The sequence below is a fragment of the Salvelinus alpinus genome, chromosome 2 (assembly GCF_045679555.1).
Source record: "Salvelinus alpinus chromosome 2, SLU_Salpinus.1, whole genome shotgun sequence".
Taxonomy (NCBI): Eukaryota; Metazoa; Chordata; class Actinopteri; order Salmoniformes; family Salmonidae; genus Salvelinus; species Salvelinus alpinus.
This window is the reverse complement of record NC_092087.1, coordinates 112,567,864-112,591,176: the sequence shown is the minus strand read 5'-3', so window position 1 is coordinate 112,591,176 and position 23,313 is coordinate 112,567,864. Positions and strand designations below refer to the sequence as shown.

The 23,313-nt window shown below is 46.5% G+C and overlaps 1 protein-coding gene across 2 annotated transcripts in view; it reads left to right on the top strand.

Moving 5' to 3' along the window:
- Positions 1-1,590: 1,590 nt before the first annotated feature.
- LOC139549224 (zinc finger protein 664-like) overlaps positions 1,591-23,313 on the top strand; it is a 235,053-nt gene continuing 213,330 nt past the window's right edge. The window contains exons 1-2 of one of the 2 annotated variants that reach the window (XM_071359471.1): positions 1,591-2,300; positions 7,365-11,076. In XM_071359471.1, coding sequence (XP_071215572.1) covers positions 1,898-2,300; positions 7,365-7,999 — 1,038 coding nt within the window. In that variant the 5' untranslated portion in view covers positions 1,591-1,897 and the 3' untranslated portion in view covers positions 8,000-11,076. Of the gene's footprint in view, positions 2,301-7,364; positions 11,077-23,313 lie in introns of those variants that run through there. The other variant, XM_071359453.1, reaches the window with a different exon arrangement.

Genomic DNA, 23,313 nt, shown 5'->3' with positions numbered 1-23,313 from the left:
TGTCTCTCCAGAGATGTTTGATCGGGTTCAAGTCTAGGCTCTGGCTGGGACACTCAAGGACAACAGTGCAGTAATATCGAACAATTTCACAACAATACACACATCTAAAGGAATGGAATTAAAAATATATACAAATTTAGGGGAGTAATGTCAGACTAAGATAGAGTAGAATAGGATAGAATACAGTATATACATATGAGATGAGTAATACACAGACTAAGATAGAGTAGAATAGGATAGAATACAGTATATACATATGAGATGAGTAATACACAGACTAAGATACAGTAGAATAGGATAGAATACAGTATATACATATGAGATGAGTAATACATAGACTAAGATACAGTAGAATAGGATAGAATACAGTATATACATATGAGATGAGTAATACATAGACTAAGATACAGTAGAATAGGATAGAATACAGTATATACATATGAGATGAGTAATACATAGACTAAGATACAGTAGAATAGGATAGAATACAGTATATACATATGAGATGAGTAATACATAGACTAAGATACAGTAGAATAGGATAGAATACAGTATATACATATGAGATGAGTAATGCATAGACTAAGATACAGTAGAATAGGATAGAATACAGTATATACATATGAGATGAGTAATGCATAGAATAAGTTACAGTAGAATAGGATAGAATACAGTATATACATATGAGATGAGTAATACATAGACTAAGATACAGTAGAATAGGATAGAATACAGTATATACATATGAGATGAGTAATACATAGACTAAGATACAGTAGAATAGGATAGAATACAGTATGTACATATGAGATGAGTAATACATAGACAGATACAATAGTATAGGGTAGAATACAGTATATCAGGTGAGTAATGCAAAATATGTAAACATTATTAAAGTGACTAGTGTTCCATTTTTAAAATGGCTAGTGATTCCAAGTCTATGTATATAGGCAGCAGCCTCTGATGTGCTACTGATGGCTATTTAACAGTCTGATGACCTTGAGATAGAAGCTGTTTTTCAGTCTCTCTGTCCCGGCTTTGATGTACCTGTACTGACCTCGCCTTCTGGATGATGGCGGGGTGAACAGGCAGTGGCTCGGGTGGATGTTGTCCTTGATGATATTTTTGGCCTTCCTGTGACATCGGGTCCTGTAGATGTCCTGGAGGGCAGGTAGTTTGCCCCCGGGGATGTGTTGGGCAAACCGCATCACCGGGGGGTGGGGTGCAGTTGAGGGCGGTGCAGTTGCCGTACCAGGCGGTGATACAGCCTGATAGGATGCTCTCAATTTTACACCTGTAAAAGTTTGTGAGGGTTTTAGGTGCCCAGACAAATTTCTTCAGCCTCCTGAGGTTGTTCTTAACTGACTTGTTAAATAAAAAATATTGTGTGTAGATTGATGAGGAATATTTTCTATTTAATCCATTTTAGAATAATGCTGTAAAGTAACAAAATGTGGGAAAAGTCAAGGGGTCTGAATACTTTCAGAATGCACTGTAAACTAAAGTTTTAAAAGTGAATTAAATACATAAAAAATGAATTTTATCTGAAAATAAAATATGATCCTCAACTGCGTTTCCCCTCCAGTCAGCAGACGGCGATGTGCGTCTTTCAGGCGACGCTGCCAGCGTGACGTATAATCTAGTGGACGGTTCTTCAGAAACAGCTCGTCAACCACCTCGGTAGCTTGCTAGCCAACATAGCCGAAAGATTCAAGCTATTTATACGCTTTAGGTGTATATTAGCTACTGTGTTTTCGACACACTTAGGTCGTATCTAGTTGTTAACCTATATAATTTAATATTACGTTATTTTGTATTAGTCAGCTGTAGTAGCTGGCTGGTTAAGTTAGCACTAGCCTAGTCGCTAATGATAGCTAGCTAGCTAACATCCCCAAACATGAGCTCCCTAAACTACTCCCCTCCTGTTAAAGAAGAGGCGATCTGCTGGACGGAGAAAGAAGCTCTGGGGCAGAACATTGTCGTGAAAGAGGAGAAGGAAGAAGAGGATGTCACAGTAAAACAAGACGTAGAGGGTGAGGCTGTTACAGTGAAAGAAGAAGAGAAAGGCGTTTCAGTGAAAGAAGAGGAAGACGCGTTCAGAGTGAAAGAGGAGGAGGATGTTACCGTGAAAGAAGAAGAGAAAGACGTTTCAGTGAAAGAAGAGGAAGACGCGTTCAGAGTGAAAGAGGAGGAGGATGTTACAGTAAAAGAAGAGGATGCAGTTTATGGAGTGAAGAAGGAAGGGGAGATTACTGTCACATTGGAAGATGAAGAGGAGATAGGAGATCTGATTAACACCAGTAAGTACCACCTTAAATTTGTTTTTAACTTTGGGTATTCGGAGTTGGCTCGTCAATACCTCTTCAACGGAGGGCCCAGGATGATGACTGATATGTCTAGAATCAGACGACGTAGAGAGCAAGCTACCCCTTGTTTTCTCTGTTCCGTTTCCAAAAAGTGACTTAACATATATATTTGAGAAGGGACTATCTGCTGACCGCAGACTGGGGGGCCACTGCATGTAGTGATGTTTTACTACACACCGTGCCCCCCAATAGTCCCATGTGAGAGTTGGGTTGGCTCCACCAAAGATTATGGATATACTGACAAGATGTCTCCGCCCTAACAAGGGGAGTAGTTGTCCACAAAGCTTCACTGCGGGTTGTCTAGCTCCCGCCTATCCTTTCTTTGGATTGGTGGATACATCTTATTATTGTAATCTATTGTTTATATTCTATGAGGGTTGTTGACGTCAACCGCCTGTATTCAATGGAGAGAGATGCTAAGCTACTAGCATGAATATGCATCGCCTGTATTCAATGGAGAGAGATGCTAAGCTACTAGCATGAATATGCACCGCCTGTATTCAATGGAGAGAGATGCTAAGCTATTAGCATGAATATGCACCGCCTGGATTCAATGGAGAGAGATGCTAAGCTATTAGCATGAATATGCATAGCGATCTGGAGACAACTCCTATAGTGTTTTTATCAAAGTTGTCGGTATGTCACGTGTCCACATAACAACGTAAGCATTACGAAACTTCTGTTAGATCAAGTAAACTTCACCTAGCAAATAAGCCATTCATTTTGTTGTTGACCAAATTCGACACTTTCCACATTGGGTTGATAATTGTTTCCACTTGGATACAACCTACTGTAGCCTACTGGCATGACCTAGAGAGTTACAACCTACTGTAGCCTACTGGCATGACCTAGAGAGATACAACCTACTGTAACCTACTGGCATGACCTAGAGAGATACAACCTACTGTAACCTACTGGCATGACCTAGAGAGATACAACCTACTGTAACCTACTGGCATGACTTAGAGAGTTACAACCTACTGTAACCTACTGGCATGACCTAGAGATATACAACCTACTGTAACCTACTGGCATGACCTAGAGAGATACAACCTACTGTAGCCTACTGGCATGACCTAGAGAGATACAACCTACTGTAACCTACTGGCATGATCTAGAGAGATACAACCTACTGTAACCTACTGGCATGACCTAGAGAGATACAACCTACTGTAACCTACTGACCTAGAAAGCTAAAGTTATTAAAAAAAAAATCCAGTAATAATGATAATTTGTATCTTCCTATCCACATGTGGAATCCCTCTCCTTTGTCGTCCTCTCTACACCAATAACAGACAACTACTGTGGGACTCCCAATCACGGCCGGATGTGATACAGCCTGGATTCGAACCAGGGACTGTAGTGACACCTCTTGCACTGAGATGCAGTGGCTTAGACCGCTGCACCCGTGTGTGTGTTAACTATTAGAGTGCTGTACTAGAATGCTTAAAAGGCCTCTAAAATTTTAAATACCGGTTATCGGTATCGTTTTTTGGGGCAAGGAAAATATTGGATATTGGTATTAGCCAAAAATGTAATATCGGTGCATCTCTTTATTCTAAAATGTTTCACAATACCTCATAATGACATCACAATACCCCATAATGACATCACAATACCCCATAATGACATCACAATACCCCATAATGCCAAAGCAAAAACAGGTTTAGGTTTTTTGCAAATGTATTGAAACTATTCCCCAGGATAACTAGTCTCAGAGTAATGTAAGATCCCAGGATAACTAGTCTCAGAGTAATGTAAGAACCCAGGATAACTAGTCTCAGAGTAATGTAAGATCCCAGGATAACTAGTCTCAGAGTAATGTAAGAACCCAGGATAACTAGTCTCAGAGTAATGTAAGATCCCAGGATAACTAGTCTCAGAGTAATGTAAGATCCCAGGATAACTAGTCTCAGAGTAATGTAAGATCCCAGGATAACTCGTCTCAGAGTAATGTAAGATCCCAGGATAACTCGTCTCAGAGTAATGTAAGATGCCAGGATAACTAGTCTCAGAGTAATGTAAGATCCCAGGATAACTAGTCTCAGAGTAATGTAAGATCCCAGGATAACTAGTCTCAGAGTAATGTAAGATCCCAGGATAACTAGTCTCAGAGTAATGTAAGATGCTTGGAAAAAGAAGCTGAAAAGAATAACAGAACGGCACCATTAGAACTAAAATGTGTCTCCTGGATGTCAGACCCCCAACCCTCCAAACTGTAAATAAATAATAAAATGTGTTTCCTGGATGTCAGACCCCCAACCCTCCAAACTGTAAATAAATAATAAAATGTGTATCCTGGATGTCAGACCCCCAACTCTCCAAACGGAATAAATAATCAAATGTGTATCCTGGATGTCAGACCCCCAACCTTCCAAACTGTAAATAAATAATAAAAATGTGTCTCCTTGACAACATTAGAACCTCGGCACGTTTACTGTATATGTCGAGACAAAGGAATGATGTAAACAAATAATCCAAAATATTTTTGTCAATGAGACAGTATATAAACAAAGGAATGACCGAACCCCCTTTGGTGACTGAATGCTTGTATGGAAAACTAGATGATCAAAACATTAGATCACATCAAATAAGCCTGAGTGGTTTCACCTCCTCCCAGACTATACTGGATACTACAGTTATAACTATACATAGTTATACAGGATACTACAGGATACTACAGTTATACAGGATACTACAGTTATACTGGATACTACAGTTATACTGGATACTACAGTTATACAGGATACTACAGTTATACAGGATACTACAGTTATAACTATACATATAACTATATAACTATTACTCTGGTCTATGTTATTGTTAGGTGAAGTTATGGGTCCTACAGTAGGTCTATGTTGTTGTTAGGTGAAGTTATGGGTCCTACAGTAGGTCTATGTTGTTGTTAGGTGAAGTTATGGGTCATATAGCAGGTCTGTTATTGTTATGGGTCCTACAGTAGGTCTATGTTGTTGTTAGGTGAAGTTATGGGTCCTACAGTAGGTCTATGTTGTTGTTAGGTAATGTTATGGGTCCTACAGTAGGTCTATGTTGTTGTTATGGGTCCTACAGTAGGTCTATGTTATTGTTAGGTGAAGTTATGGGTCCTACAGTAGGTCTATGTTATTGTTATGGGTCCTAGAGCACACTATGTATGTCATGCAACAACAACCAAAGTGCTTCTTCGTTCATTACAGGTATATTTGTTGTTAGGTGAAGTTACGGGCCAATTTGGCAAACAGTGTACAAACCCTCATTGTCAGGTTGATGGAAAAGCTAGACAAAGAGCATTTTACTGGTTGAAGTGTTTTTTAAATACAAAGCGGTTGATTTGCGATGATGACACAAACATTATATTAAGCAGGACATTCAAACGAGCCTTACAATTATAATCTAAAGTAGTGTGAAATGCACTCATTAGCAACCTCGAAATGGAGGTTACTCCTCTGAGTTTTCCCATATTCACATTCAGAATACATTGTGAAAAACTCAAATCTTTGCTCACCATTTTTGCTCCAGGCAGATATACTACATCCATAACTATCGGTTTCCTCATTACCAGTGTAGAAAAGGACCATGGAGTTGGTGGAATAATCCTTTAATTCATGGCCACTTACTCAGCTGGGCCAGGGGCGCTTTAATTAGGTCAGGTGGCAATGACCGACAGATCTCATCCCCATAAAAGGAGGAAAACGGCAACTCCGTCTGCTTGAGAAGTTCTGTGCGTCCATGAATCGACTCTGTTACCTTTAATCTGAACTATCTGTTGCGATCGGGAGAGTGGGCCATCAGTTATTGTTTGTAGTTGTAGCGGCTTGGAGAGCACTATTTTAACTTTAACTTCAAACATATTGTGTAATGTGAATTGTAAATGATCGCGGCCATACGGATCCTCACAGGCCAATTATGCAATCGATATGGTTAATATGTAATTAAATTAATTACATGTACACATGAAGACAATTGAAAGGGTGAAATGAGAAACGTCATTGTTTGCTAACTGATCGACTTTGATATCAAACTAAAGGAGATTATAGATTGAATGACCATTCACTGTTTGTATTTATTTCATGATTTATGATAAATAGTTAAGAGCCTAAATGACTCACAGGTGATTATTACTAGTACTACTGATTACTATTACCTATTGACTTCTTAATGAACTGGATTGTTGAATTCTCTAATTATGTTAATAATGAATGATTGATTTGATCTTTGTGATTATGAATTTGATTGGATACATGTTATTTGTTTCCTTTGTTATGCAGCACAGACTACTCAGTAAATATACCACTTTATGGTTAAAGGAATTCCTGCCTCAGTCTCATCCATTCTTCTGTCACCTGACACGTGACCACCTGTTCACCTTCACTGTCAGTTATCCTACCTGTCCAGCTACCCACACAGATTCCACTAATCTTTCAACCAGATATACTACATCCATAACTAGTGGTTTCCTCATTAGCAGATATACTACATCCATAACTAGCGGTTTCCTCATTAGCAGATATACTACATCCATAACTAGTGGTTTCCTCATTACCAGATATACTACATCCATAACTAGTGGTTTCATCATTACCAGATATACTACATCCATAACTAGTGGTTTCCTCATTAGCAGATATACTACATCCATAACTATCGGTTTCCTCATTAGCAGGGAGGAGTTTCTACAATCAAATTGTATGTGCTTTGCCCTCGTGCCGCAATTTTATTAAACACAGAAAGGGGCCTATATTGGAGACCAAAAGTCATCTGGCACACTGCTTAGAGTTTCAACAACATGAATAACTTATTTCTAGCCTACAATCATTGATGTTACTACTAATGTGAAAACAAGAAAAAATATATATTGTTGCTCATTTTAAGACCAAATAACTTTAACAGTCTCCTTTATTTTTAGGCTTTTTTTTTTTTTTTAAAGCATTACCTTTTACAGTGGATTTCCGCTGTTGTGGGCCTTTAATCATCTGTCTGACTTTGTTGTTCACACAGGAGAGATACTTCACTATTGTGGATCATCTGGGGAGCCTCAACAATTTCATGATGCTGACGAGGCAGAGAAGAGTCTCTCCAGATCAGAACACCTCAATAAACACCAGCGGAGACCCACAGGGAGGAGAACTCACTGCCGCTCTGACTGTGGGAAGAGATTCACCTCATCAGGCATTAAAATTCATCAGAGAACACACACAGGAGAGAAACCTTATAGCTGTGATCAATGTGGGAAGAGTTTTGGTCGATCTTGCCATCTGACTCAACACCAGAGAATACACACAGGAGAGAAATCTTATAGCTGTGGTCAATGTGGGAAGAGTTTTGGTCAATCTTGCCATCTGACTCAACACCAGAGAACACACACAGGAGAGAAATCTTATAGCTGTGATCAATGTGGGAAGAGTTTTCGTCAAGCTGGAGATCTGACAGTGCACCAGAGAACACACACAGGAGAGAAACCTTATAGCTGTGGTCAATGTGGGAAGAGTTTTGGTCATTCTGCCAATCTGGTATCACACCAGAGAACACACACAGGAGAGAAAGCTCATACCTGTGATCAATGTGACAAGAGATACTCTGTTAAAAGACATCTGATCAAACATCAGAAAATACATGAAGCAGTTGTTTCATGATATCAATGAATTAATGTCACAATGTAGAATGTTTTTAACAATGTAGAAGGAGTATTTTAAGGAATTACACAATATAGAACCCTAAACGTTTGCCCCATTCAATTGATTTCAGCCTTAGGAAAAATCCAGGCTCTTGAAAGAGTACTATTTATGTGATTTAACAAAAAAGTGACTAACACAAAAAGAGCTGTGTTACACTTAACATGTTGGTGAACCATTTGAATCAAAATGCAACACTTCAGAATGTAGCGATCTGTTTCCTACAAATTGTCCTCTAACCAGGGATGTACACATTACTCCCACATTCCGTGTGGTTTTTGAGCTGTTAGTTTTAACAGGACATGCAACCTCATCTCCCTCCTGTCACACAATTAATTTTGACATGATATCGATGAATAATGACAAATAAGTGTTGCGTTCCTTTGTTTAGCGACCCCTAAATTTAAATGCATCACTCCAATATGTAGCTGACTGTCTTCTGCAGGTTGTCCTCTAACCAGTGAGGTTAAAGATATCTCCCATTTCCATGTGTTTTTTAGATGTTAGTTTCAACAGCACGAACAACCTGATTTCCCCCCTAATCGATATCAGTGATTTATTGCTACTTGTCAAAACAACAGTGTTTCTGGTACTTGTGCAGTTTATAAGGAGCTTGTTTAAATAAATACAAGTAATATGATTATTGTGGCAGATGTGTGTGTAAATAGCACATGTTATGTTTAGGTTTTCAATTTATCACAAACTGTTTCTGCATTTGGATTTGGACTGTGACATTTGGGATATCCCACCTAGCAAAATGTCATTGAAAATCAGACTATGCCCGACGTACAATATAAGTTTGGTTTTAGTTGAAAGTTGAAAATATATATTTTTAAATTTCAACATACTTGCAGCCTATACACATGGACGCTGTATAATGAATTGGTCTATAATCAATTTTATTAACAATCCTAATAAATTGAGTCATAAATATAAAATATATTTGTTGTCCTAAGGGGAAGGTGTTGCAGGCTTTGGTTTTTCCATTTATGTTTTGAGGTTGGACTTTATCACGTATAGCTCATTAGCACGTAGCGCACTGATTGGTGTCACCTCGTTAGTCAGTATGTGTTACACCTGTGGTGGCTTGTCCATCTCGTTAGTGGGAAGGTGTTTCACCTGAGCTGGTCCAGGTTCTATTTAAGAGTGTCTGGCCCAGTGCTCCAGTTGTCTTGATAGATGTGGAGAGGCAACACCTGTAGTTGTTCCACCTTTTTGGTGTGCTTCCTGTCTTTAAGTTTGGCGTGGGTTTTTCTTTTGTTTGCTTCTTGGGCAGATTTAGTGGGTCTCATGGTGGGTGTCTTTTAGGTCCCAGTTGTTACTAGTCAACTTTCAGTGGACACCCCCATGGTGTCTTTCAGAACCCCTCCTAAAACCCCACCTGTTTAGTTGTGGTTGTTGTCAGTGACTCTTTGTTAGTTCCCTCTTCTGTTTAAGGAATATTTATGGTTTTCTTGCCGGGGAACGTAACAACAAACAATGGCGTAAAACAAGCTGATATTTTGGGTCGGATATAGCATCATATTGTTAATATTTTAATCAATGGCATTTCCTTAGGATGCTCATTAGTCTGTCAGTTGTTAGTCTGTTTTTTATCCTCTTATGTTGTGTAGTAAATATTTCTGTTTATTTTCATAGTTATTTCCTGTGAAGCCATTGTGTTGCATCCATGTCTGAAATGTGCTATATAAAGAAAGCTTGATTTGAACATATTGCAAAACAAATGAACCCAATGACTGACAATCAACAGACTCTTGCAAAACCAATTAACAAAATATGTGCAAACACATATCTTGGTCCATCTTAGTATGAAAAACAGTATCAATTCAGTATATCTTCCACTATGTCAAAATAGTGCATGGTATGTATGTTTAGTATCACTTTTCAACCAACCTAGTTCATTTGTTAAAAAATTTGACTTCTGTCATCTGATTACTCCAAGCTCCATTAGGTTCAGATCTAACAGGATGGGCCTTGGACATAGTCTGGACACAGTCAGGCCAGCAAATATGCATAAGCAATGTAAAGAGATACATCCTTGGGACGCCCCTAGCCTGTTGAAGTTGACATTTAAAATGGTTAAGGTTAGGGGTTAAGGTTAGGGTTTAGGGTAGGGATGTCCGAAGGATCCCGGATAGAATTGACCATTGTGCATTCTTCTGTCTCTTTTACATAGCAGGTGATGGGTTCTGACTTCTGAACTTGAAAATATGAAATATCCTAAGTTTGCCGATTGAGTGTATGTAAACTTCTGACCCACTGGGAATGTGATGAAAGAAATAAAAGCTGATACTGCTACCTAGCCAGCTTCGCTACCTTCCGCTTCGCTCCTCAGGTAGTATCACATTTTCACATTCTCATTTCATTTCATTACAGTACAACGGTTTGATTTGTTTAATCTTAGCTAGCTACTTAGCCGTCTTTGTATCAAAGATAATTGCGTAGCTAGCCAGCTATTCTTCGTTCTTTTAACGTAACTTTTAACGTAACGTAGTCAACACTGCTACCTAGCCAGCTAGCCACCGAACAGCAACACTGTAGTAACTATTACATTCAACGGAACGACTCGATTAGTGTAGTGTTAGCTAGCTACATAGTTGTCTTTGCTGTCCTTGTATCTAAGACAATTGTGTAGTTTATACTAATTAATGAGACAGTTACCGAGGTTACATAGCTAGCTACCGAGGTTACCTAGCCAGCGACACTCTCAAACAAAGTCAACAACGCAGCCACTGCTAGCTAGCCCACTTCCGCAGTACTGTATCATTTTAATAATTTTGGTCAATAAGATTTCTGCAACGCAAGCTTAACTTTCTGAACATTCGAGACGTGTAGTTCACGTGTCATTCCAATCTCCTTTGCATTAGCGTAGCCTCTTCTGCAGCCTGTCAACTATGTGTCTGTCTATCCCTGTTCTCTCCTCTCTGCACAGACCATACAAACGCTTCACACCGCGTGGCCGCGGCCACCCTAACCTGGTGGTCCCAGCGCGCACCACCCACGTGGAGTCCCAGGTCTCCGGCAGCCTCTGGAACTGCCGATCTGCGGCCAACAAGGCAGAGTTCATCTCAGCCTATGCTTCCCTCCAGTCCCTCGACTTCTTGGCACTGACGGAAACATGGATCACCACAGATAACACTGCTACTCCTACTGCTCTCTCCTCGTCTGCCCACGTGTTCTCGCACACCCCGAGAGCTTCTGGTCAGCGGGGTGGCGGCACCGGGATCCTCATCTCTCCCAAGTGGTCTTTCTCCCTTTCTCCCCTTACCCATCTGTCTATCGCCTCCTTTGAATTCCATGCTGTCACAGTTACCAGCCCTTTCAAGCTTAACATCCTTATCATTTATCGCCCTCCAGGTTCCCTTGGAGAGTTCATCAATGAGCTTGATGCCCTGATAAGCTCCTTTCCTGAGGACGGCTCACCTCTCACAGTTCTGGGTGACTTTAACCTCCCCACGTCTACCTTTGACTCATTCCTCTCTGCCTCCTTCTTTCCACTCCTCTCCTCTTTTGACCTCACCCTCTCACCTTCCCCCCCTACTCACAAGGCAGGCAATACGCTCGACCTCATCTTTACTAGATGCTGTTCTTCCACTAACCTCATTGCAACTCCCCTCCAAGTCTCCGACCACTACCTTGTATCCTTTTCCCTCTCGCTCTCATCCATCACTTCCCACACTGCCCCTACTCGGATGGTATCGCGCCGTCCCAACCTTCGCTCTCTCTCCCCCGCTACTCTCTCCTCTTCCATCCTATCATCTCTTCCCTCTGCTCAAACCTTCTCCAACCTATCTCCTGATTCTGCCTCCTCAACCCTCCTCTCCTCCCTTTATGCATCCTTTGACTCTCTATGTCCCCTATCCTCCAGGCCGGCTCGGTCCTCCCCTCCTGCTCCGTGGCTCGACGACTCATTGCGAGCTCACAGAACAGGGCTCCGGGCAGCCGAGCGGAAATGGAGGAAAACTCGCCTCCCTGCGGACCTGGCATCCTTTCACTCCCTCCTCTCTACATTTTCCTCTTCTGTCTCTGCTGCTAAAGCCACTTTCTACCACTCTAAATTCCAAGCATCTGCCTCTAACCCTAGGAAGCTCTTTGCCACCTTCTCCTCCCTCCTGAATCCTCCTCCCCCTCCTCCCCCCTCCTCCCTCTCTGCAGATGACTTCGTCAACCATTTTGAAAAGAAGGTCGACGACATCCGATCCTCGTTTGCTAAGTCAAACGACACCGCTGGTTCTGCTCACACTGCCCTACCCTGTGCTCTGACCTCTTTCTCCCCTCTCTCTCCAGATGAAATCTCGCGTCTTGTGACGGCCGGCCGCCCAACAACCTGCCCGCTTGACCCTATCCCCTCCTCTCTTCTCCAGACCATTTCCGGAGACCTTCTCCCTTACCTCACCTCGCTCATCAACTCATCCTTGACCGCTGGCTACGTCCCTTCCGTCTTCAAGAGAGCGAGAGTTGCACCCCTGCTGAAAAAACCTACACTCGATCCCTCCGATGTCAACAACTACAGACCAGTATCCCTTCTTTCTTTTCTCTCCAAAACTCTCGAACGTGCCGTCCTTGGCCAGCTCTCCCGCTATCTCTCTCAGAATGACCTTCTTGATCCAAATCAGTCAGGTTTCAAGACTAGTCATTCAACTGAGACTGCTCTTCTCTGTATCACGGAGGCGCTCCGCACTGCTAAAGCTAACTCTCTCTCCTCTGCTCTCATCCTCCTAGACCTATCGGCTGCCTTCGATACTGTGAACCATCAGATCCTCCTCTCCACCCTCTCCGAGTTGGGCATCTCCGGCGCGGCCCACGCTTGGATTGCGTCCTACCTGACAGGTCGCTCCTACCAGGTGGCGTGGCGAGAATCTGTCTCCTCACCACGTGCTCTCACCACTGGTGTCCCCCAGGGCTCTGTTCTAGGCCCTCTCCTATTCTCGCTATACACCAAGTCACTTGGCTCTGTCATAACCTCACATGGTCTCTCCTATCATTGCTATGCAGACGACACACAATTAATCTTCTCCTTTCCCCCTTCTGATGACCAGGTGGCGAATCGCATCTCTGCATGTCTGGCAGACATATCAGTGTGGATGACGGACCACCACCTCAAGCTGAACCTCGGCAAGACGGAGCTGCTCTTCCTCCCGGGGAAGGACTGCCCGTTCCATGATCTCGCCATCACGGTTGACAACTCCATTGTGTCCTCCTCCCAGAGCGCTAAGAACCTTGGCGTGATCCTGGACAACACCCTGTCGTTCTCAACTAACATCAAGGCGGTGGCCCGTTCCTGTAGGTTCATGCTCTACAACATCCGCAGAGTACGACCCTGCCTCACACAGGAAGCGGCGCAGGTCCTAATCCAGGCACTTGTCATCTCCCGTCTGGATTACTGCAACTCGCTGTTGGCTGGGCTCCCTGCCTGTGCCATTAAACCCCTACAACTCATCCAGAACGCAGCAGCCCGTCTGGTGTTCAACCTTCCCAAGTTCTCTCACGTCACCCCGCTCCTCCGCTCTCTCCACTGGCTTCCAGTTGAAGCTCGCATCCGCTACAAGACCATGGTGCTTGCCTACGGAGCTGTGAGGGGAACGGCACCTCAGTACCTTCAGGCTCTGATCAGGCCCTACACCCAAACAAGGGCACTGCGTTCATCCACCTCTGGCCTGCTCGCCTCCCTACCACTGAGGAAGTACAGTTCCCGCTCAGCCCAGTCAAAACTGTTCGCTGCTCTGGCACCCCAATGGTGGAACAAACTCCCTCACGACGCCAGGACAGCGGAGTCAATCACCACCTTCCGGAGACACCTGAAACCCCACCTCTTCAAGGAATACCTAGGATAGGATAAAGTAATCCTTCTGACCCCCCCCCCCCCCCCCTTAAAAGATTTAGATGCACTATTGTAAAGTGGTTGTTCCACTGGATGTCATAAGGTGAATGCACCAATTTGTAAGTCGCTCTGGATAAGAGCGTCTGCTAAATGACTTAAATGTAAATGTAAATGTAAATATAAATAATTCTCTCTACTATTATTCTGACTTTTCACATTCTTAAAATAAAGTGGTGATCCTAACTGACAGGGAATTTTTACTACGATTAAATGTCAAGAATTGTGAAAGACTGAGTTTGAATGTATTTGGCTAAGATGTATGTAAACTTCCGACTTCAACAAATGAGATGAGTAATGCCAGATATATAAACATTATTAAAAGTGACTAGTGTTCCATTCCTTAAAGTGGCCTTGAGATTGAAAAACAGCTTCTGTCTCTCTGTTCCAGCTTTGATGCACCTGTACTGACCTCGCCTTCTGGATGATAGCGGGGTGAACAGGCTTTGATGCACCTGTACTGACCTCGCCTTCTGGATGATAGCGGGGTGAACAGGCAGTGGCCGGGTAATAACAAAGAACAAATGTGTGTACCTGAGGGGAAATATGAATACCAACTATCAATCACTTAGATCATGTATTTTCAGGTAGAGATACATCCTTGGGACGTCCCTAGCATATTGAAGTTGACATTTAAAAGGGTTAAGGTTAGGGTTTAGGGTAGGGATGTCCCAAGGAACCCGGATAGCATTGACCATTGTGCCTTCTTCTGTCTCTTTTACATAGCAGGTGATGGGTTCTGACTTCTGAACTTGAAAATATGAAATATCCTTATGTGAAATTGAATTAAACAATAATGTATGTTGATGCTAATATGATGTACAATATTCCATGATGTTTCTATATGATAACAATAGAGTAATATATTTAATATGATGTACAATATTCCATGATGTTTCTATATGATAACAATAGAATAATATATTTAATATGCCATATACTAATTTTTAAGTTTCACAGATTAATTTTCATTAACTTCATCATTATGACACACCCCTCACTATTGTCATTGGTTACACTAATTGCACTGTTTGTCTACATAACCTGGTTCAAGTGTTCATGACATCACCCTGAGGAAGGCACAGTGATGCCGAAACGTTGGTAAATACCCATTAAATTGCTGTGAGTTTATACGTGGAGTGTGCAACTTTTTTTATTTTGATAGTTTATTCGCCATTAGTCAGCACCTCCACACAAACTATTTTTCTGGGTGTGCGCCAGCTCATGATTTTTAAGGGTAGGTAACAACACATCCGCCATGCTGATCCTCAACACAGGGGCCCCTCAGGGGTGTGTGCTCAGCCCCCACCTGTACTCCCTGTTCACTCATGACTGCACGGCCAGACACGACTCCAACACCATCATTAAGTTTGCCAATGCCACAACAGTGGTAGGCCTGATCACCAACAACTACGAGACAACCTATAGGGAGGAGTTCTGGCCGTGTGGTGCCAGGAAAACAACCTCTCCCTCAATGTGATCAAGACAAAGGAGAAGGAAGACAGAGCACGCCCCCATTCTCATCGATGGGGCTGTAGTGGAGCAGGTTGAAAGCTTCAAGTTCCTTGGTTTCCAAATCACTAATAAACTATTATGGTCCAAACACACCAAGACAGTCTTGAAGAGGGCACGACAAAACCTAATCGCCCTCAGGAGACTGAAAAGATTTAGCATGGGTCCTCAGATCCTCAAAAGGTTCTACAGCTGCACCATCGAGAGCATCCTGACTGGTTGCATCCCTGCATGGTATGGCAACTGCTCGGCCTCCGACCGCAAGGCACTACAGAGGTTAGTGCGTACAGCGCAGTACATCACTGGGTCCAAGCTTTCTGCCATCCAGGACCTCTATCCCAGGCGGTGTCAGAGGAAGCCCCCTCCTCCACTGTCTATTATTAACGATGCATAACCACTTTAATACCTCTACCTACATTTACATATTACCTCAATTACCTCGACTAACCGGTGCCCCCGCACATTGACTCTGTACCGGTACCCCCTGTATATAGTCTCCACATTGACTCTGTACCGGTACCCCCTGTATATAGTCTCCACATTGACTCTATACCGGTACTCCCTGTATATAGTCTCCACATTGACTCTGTACCCTCTGTATATAGTCTCCACATTGACTCTGTACCGGTAACTCCTGTATATAGCCTCCACATTGACTCTGTACCGGTACCCCCTGTATATAGTCTCCACATTGACTCTGTACCGGTACCCCCTGTATATAGTCTCCACATTGACTCTGTACTGGTACCCCCTGTATATAGTCTCCACATTGACTCTGTACCGGTACCCCCTGTATATAGCCTCCACATTGACTCTGTACCGTAACACCCTGTATATAGCCTCCACATTGACTCTGTACCGTAACACCCTGTATATAGCCTCCACATTGACTCTGTACCGTAACACCCTGTATATAGCCTCCACATTGACTCTGTACCGTAACACCCTGTATATAGCCTCCACATTGACTCTGTACCGTAACACCCTGTATATAGTCTCCACATTGACCTCTAACTTGGAAATAAGCATTTCACTCTAAGATACATTTTTATTTTATTTGATAGATTCATAGTACAGAATGAATGACTGACTGCCCAGTTCAACATCAGTTCCCCGTCTCACCTCATACTGTATTGGAGCAGCAGCAGCTGACTGCCCGGTTCAACATCAGTTCACCGTCTCACCTCATACTGTATTGGAGCAGCAGCAGCTGACTGCCCGGTTCAACATCAGTTCACCGTCTCACCTCATACTGTATTGGAGCAGCAGCAGCTGACTGCCCGGTTCAACATCAGTTCACCGTCTCACCTCATACTGTATTGGAGCAGCAGCAGCTGACTGCCCAGTTCAACATCAGTTCACCGTCTCACCTCATACTGTATTGGAGCAGCAGCAGCTGACTTGATCGTTGATGCTAATCATCATGTTTTGAATCTGAGAGTAAATAGAGCCGACTACAACTCTAAAAATGAAGGGTTCAACTGGAGTTGTTCTCAGATCCACTAAGAACCGCAGGGTTCTTGGTCAATGAAAAACAGCCCCAAAAGGTTCTTCAAAGAACTTGTTAGAAGGTGGGTTCATCGAGGAACCTCCGTTGTTGCTGGACTTCTTCCGGGAACTTCGCAATTACAACTGAAAACGATGGTGACAAGTTTGGATGCGACAACAAGTTAAAACGTTTAAGTTGGGTTGATGTTTGGCTCTGAATATGTCTCGAAATAATTTATATAATAATATAACATACTAATAATGAATAACGAAGACAATGATGGTTTTCTGTGAATATCTTCCATAACGTTACTATAGTTAATTACCGTAAATATTAGAAAGCCGGGTTTGACCGTCGGCGTTGTATGAGCTACAGTACAGTACCGTTATCTAGCTAGATAACGTTATGTCCTAACTAGGCACAACTAGGTTTGGATTATTTCCCTCAACTATATTATTTCCCATATATTGTATATCGTTTTCATAAAGCCAACATGGCTTTACACTCATTAACGTAAGTTTCCAATCTAGAGCAGTTCTCACTTTTGTGAGAATGAACTAGTTAATGTTAACTAACTAACTAACTAACTAACTAACTAAGGACGGTGACCTGTCCAGACGAGATGTTACAACGAACTGAATCGTCAATAGAGGTCTTCCTCTTTATATAGTCTGCTACAGCATGCAATACTATTAACTCACAAGGGGGCATTACATGGACAATACTGTAGCGACCCGCACAGACAGCTGTGTGTTATGTGTTAGGCTAGGAGGTGGTTGTGTTGTACTGACCAGTACCCGGTGTTCGCGGGGTCCGACATGTCAATCAACCTGCTATCTGCCAATCACGGGAATGCCTGGAATGTTCTGATGCCGGGCATCCTGGTGGTTGGCGGAGTGGCGTGGAGGGGGGTTGGGCAGGGGGGTGGAGCATTGGAAGTTAAGACCAGGTTCAGCCTTTGTTCTCTCTCTCTTACGTCTGGGCTTCACAAGAGAAGGTCACGATTGGCTTGTGGGTTATCTGTCATCTATTTGGCGTGTGCTACGGCCCAAACAGTAGCCTGTGTAAAGTTGGTTTAATAAACCGTCAATTCGCAAACTCAAGCCTCTGTCTGGACAATTGTTCATTTATGATCTAGTCAGGTCATTACATTGGTGTCAGAAGTAAAAACGTTGATACAAGTTAGCCAGCTAGCTAGCTGACTTATGTGGCTAGCTACCGTAGGTGAGAACGGGGATTGAAAATGCTTCGAGGGAATCCGAAAGTGAAGGTGGAGGTAGGGGACGATTATGGCCAAGGAGGTGCGTGTGAATGGACGTCGGGGGTTCTGTCTGAGGAGATCGCCAGGGCGTCGGAGCCCAGAGGCCGCTTGAGGGAGGACGTTAGAGCGATGGCGGCTGAAGCGGGCATGAGTGCTTCGTCGACTGTATTTCGCGCGGATTCTGGTGGGCGGACCGAAGTGGTGACGTCGACGCGGCGTGACGAGGAATCTGGGGCTCAGGATGTAAACAAACATGGCGGCGCCCAGTTCCCGGCCTCGTCCGTATCTGTTAAGACCCCGAAGTATTCCGGTAAGGCGGATTGGGAAGCTTTTCATGCTCAGTTTGAACTGTTAGCTCATTTTAGGGGGTGGTCGGATGAAGAAAGGGCACTGCAGTTGGCTTTATGCCTCACGGATGAAGCTCTGGCCTGTTTGATATTGATTAGCCCCGAGGACAGGCATGATTATGGTGCTTTAGTGGGCGCACTGAGGAGGCGCTATGGACAGTGTGTACAGCCCGGGCTACTGCGCTCCGAACTGAGTAATAGACGCAGGCAGCCTGGAGAGCCTCTACGGGTGCTAGCTAATGACATTGAGAGCCTCTCTCGGCGGGCATATGCTCACATGCCCCCCTCCGTGCAGAGCGAGCTAGCACGGGACCAGTTCATACAGGCGCTCTCTCCTACGGAGCTGCGCATACAGACCCAGCTGGCTCATCCTGAGTCATTGCAGACAGCCTTGGAGATGGCTTTGGAGAGGGAGCTGGTGTGGGCTGGGGCTTCAGCTGGGGCTTTGGTGGGGGTGCAGGGAGACACACCCTCTGTGCGAGCTGGGGGGCAGAGCAGCCCGGAGCCGGAAAAGCCTGCTTGGGTGGCCGAAATGACAAAACTCATTCGTGCTGTGTCGCTACAGGCGGCACGAAACACACGCCCTGGTCCCAGGGTCTGCTGGGGTTGTGGCCAGCCAGGCCATCTGCGCCGAGATTGCCCCATGTCCCCCAGAGCTCAGGGAAACGGCTCGGGGTCCGCATAGACCGGGTAGTGCGGACCCCTGGCTTTCTATCCCAACCACCATCATCTTCAGGAGGAGCCCACCGGCACAGACGGGGAAGCAAGGCTCCACTTCCCCCAGAAGCAGACGAGGGCAAGCGGATGGAGCCTGTTGTTGTGGTGGGCCGGACCTGTGTTGGGGACTTTTGTCATGTCCCTGTCACTGTGGAGGGGGTGCCCTGCTCCGCCCTGGTGGACACTGGGTCCACAGTAACCCTGGTGAGGCCAGATATTGTGCCAGGTTGGACTCAGTGTGAGCCTACAACTGTGCAGCTCCGCACAGTCACAGGTGAGCTGGCACCCATGAAAGGGAAGGGAATAATGACTCTGACAGTAGGGGGCAGGACTGTGCGTCATCCTGTGTGGGTGCGGCTGTGCAGGACCCTTGTATCCTGGGGTTGGACTTTCTTAGGAGCACAGGCTGCCAGTTAGACCTAAATAGGGGCACACTGAGCTTCCAGGGAGGGACAGAAGTCACCATGGCCCCCCCTAATGTCACATTCACTCAACCCAACAAACCCTTTACTCCAACAGTTAAAGCAGCAGAGACTCATGGCTGCGCCCCCTCCCCCACAGCTGTGTGTGACTTTTCCCCAGTCCCCCTGTCACCTACGGCAGTGTGTTACATTCCCCCAGCTACCTCCATGACACAGCCCTCTGTGAGCCCGGGCCGCACCCCCCCAGCCCAGCTACCCCAGATGGGAGAGGAGAGGACACTGTCTGCAGTGAGGGAGATATGGGGGAGGAACTGTGTTGGTCTTGACCCCGAGCAGCAGGAACGGTTGTGGCAGTTGCTGTTTGAATTCAGAGACAGCTTTGCGTTGAGTGAGGAAGAGGTGGGTCAGACTCATCTGGTGCAGCATGAGATCGACACAGGTGATGCTCGACCCATCAAGATGCGTCCCCGCCGTATCCCGCTGGCACGCCAGGAGGCGGCAGACAAGGCTGTGTTGGAGATGCAGCGGGCAGACTTCATTGAGCCCTCAGACAGCCCCTGGGCGGCGCCAGTCGTCATGGTTCCGAAGAAGGGGGGCAAGCTGAGGTTCTGTGCGGACTACAGGCGGCTGAATGAGGTAACCAGGAAGGACTCATACCCCATACCACGTATCGATGAGTCGCTGGACCTGGTTAGGGGGTCCTCCTGGTTCTCCTCACTAGACCTCCGCAGTGGCTACTGGCAGGTGCCCCTCTCCCCAGAGGCCAGAGCCAAAACTGCGTTCTCCACTAACAGAGGACACTGACAGTTCAAGGTCCTGTGCTTTGGCCTGTGCAACGCTCCAGCTACTTTTGAGCGTTTGATGGACAGGGTGCTGGATGGCATCCCCCGACAGCAGTGTCTGGTATACCTCGATGACATCCTGGCCCATGGCAGCTCCTTCCAGTCAGCCCTGGGGGCGCTACGGCGTGTGCTGGAGAGGGTGGCTGCCGCAGGTCTGAAGCTCCACCCCGAGAAGTGCCACTTCATGAGGAGAGAGGTGTCCTTCTTGGGCCACCGAGTGGGGAAGGAGGGGATCAGCACCATGGAGGACAAGGTAGGGGCTGTCAGAGACTGGCCCACCCCCACCGACCAGCGTCAGCTGAAGAGCTTCCTGGGCCTGGCCTCGTACTACAGGAGGTTTGTACGGGGCTTCTCAAGCGTTGCTGCTCCACTGAACCGCCTGCTGCCGAAGGACAAGGCTTTCACTTGGACAGTGGAGTGTGAGGAGGCGTTCAACACCCTCAAACGTGCACTGATCGAGGCCCCCGTGCTCAGCCCCCCCTGACCTCACCTTGCCCTTTATCCTGGACACAGACGCGAGCAACGTGGGCATGGGTGGGGTGCTGGCCCAGGTGGGGCCAGAGGGGGAGAGAGTGGTGGCGTACTTCAGCAAAACATTTGACAAACATGAGCGCCGCTACTGTGTCACCCGGCGGGAGCTCTTGGCTGTTGTGGCTTCCGTCAAACACTTCAAGTACTACCTGGGTGGTCTGCCCTTTACTGTAAGGACTGACCACTCTGCTCTCCAGTGGCTCATGTCTTTCAGAGAGCCAGAGGGGCAGGTGGCACGCTGGTTGGAGGAGCTTCAGCCGTATGACTTCACGGTGGTGCACAGGGCAGGGGCACGCCACTCCAACGCCGACGCCATGTCCCGTCGGCCCTGTACTGCAGACGGCTGCCGCCACTGTGAACGGAGAGAGGGACGGGAGAGAGAGCTGCGTGCAGAGGAGGGTGTCTGTGCCACAGTGTGTCGGGCGAGCGGGCCTGTCTGCTGTGAGCTGCAGACTGTCGACGTTTCTGAATGGCGGCAGCAGCAGGGACGGGACACAGACCTACAGCCAGTGCTACAGTGGGTAGAGGCGCAGGTGAGGCCACCATGGGAAGAGGTGACAGCGCTCTCACTCGCGACCAAAGGGTTGTGGTCGAAGTTTGAGAGACTGCGGCTGGCTGATGGCGTGCTACAGCGGGCATGGAAGGAGTCAGCTACGGGAGAGGAGAGGTGGCAGGTGGTGGTCCCAAAAGCATTGCGGGAGGCTGTGCTCCAGAGTACTCATGGGGGTGTGGGGACTGGACACTTTGGGGTCACAAAAACACTGCACCGTCTCCGTCAGGGCTTCTACTGGGGGCAGCACAAGAGGGATGTGGAGGACTTTTGTCGCCGCTGTGACAACTGCACAGCGAGAAAGGGCCCCCCAGGCCGCTCTCATGCTCAGCTCCAACAGTTCCCAGTGGGGGCTCCCATGGAGAGGGTGGGAGTGGATGTAGTTGGGCCGTTCCCCACCACAGACAGTGGAAACCGCTGGGTGCTCACGGCCATGGACTATTTCACAAAATGGCCCGAGGCCTATGCTCTGCCTGACCAGGAGGCAGAGACCATCGTCGACGCCCTGACAGCGGGGATTTTCAGCAGGTTTGGAGCTGCAGAGTCCATCCACAGCGACCAAGGCAGAAACTTTGAGTCCCGTGTGTTCGCCACCGTGTGAGAGGCTGGGTATGCACAAGACCCGCACTACTCCTCTCCATCCTCAAAGTGATGGCCTTGTGGAGCGCTTCAACAAAACGCTTGGACAGCAGCTGGCCATCGTCTCTTCCAAACACCAGCGTGACTGGGACAAGCACCTGCCTATGGTCCTCATGGCATGCCGCTCCGCTGTCCAAGACTCCACCTCCTGCACGCCTGCCCTCCTCATGCTGGGGAGAGAGATCCGCACCCCTGCGGAGATGGCGTTTGGTCGGCCCCTGGATAGCCCTCATGTTCCTCCGGGGCCGGAGTATGCCCGGAGACTCCAGGACCGCCTGGAGACAGCCCACACCTTCGCCAGAGAGCAGCTGGTGAATGCAGGTGTGAGGCAGAAAAGGAACTATGACGTGCACACCCGGGGAAGGCACTTTGTGGCTGGGGAGCTGGTCTGGGTCTACAGCCCCCTAAGGAAAAAAGGCAGATGCCCCAAGTTGGACAGTCACTGGGTGGGACCCTGCAGTGTCCTGGAGAGGGTAGGGGAGGTTGTGTACCGGGTGCAGCTTCCTCCCAGGGGGAGAAAGGTGGCACTGCACCGGGACAGGTTAGCCCCATACAGAGGGGCCTCTTCTCCCCAAACCCCAGGAACCCCCACAATTCCCCTCTCTGGCAATGACATTCTCCAGGCACCCACCCCCAGGTGCCGCAGACAAGGCTCCAGACAGCCCACTCCCCCTGTCTCCCCCCCTGTGTCACCGCGTGGTTCCCCAGAGCCACGGACTGTATTACCCGTTCCCGCTTCCTTGTCCCCCATATCCCTGCCTTCATCCCCTGGTTCCCAGAGGGACACTCTGCGACCATCACGGCCACGCAGGCAAAGGAGACCTCCGGGTCGCTTCAGAGACTTTGTTTGTTCCCTCGGGGACGAGGGACTTTGTGGTGGGGGGGCTGTGTAGCGACCCGCACAGACAGCTGTGTGTTATGTGTTAGGCTAGGAGGTGGTTGTGTTGTACTGACCAGTACCCAGTGTTCGCGGGGTCCGACATGTCAATCAACCTGCTATCTGCCAATCACGGGAATGCCTGGAATGTTCTGATGCCGGGCATCCTGGTGGTTGGCAGAGTGGCGTGGAGGGGGGTTGGGCAGGGGT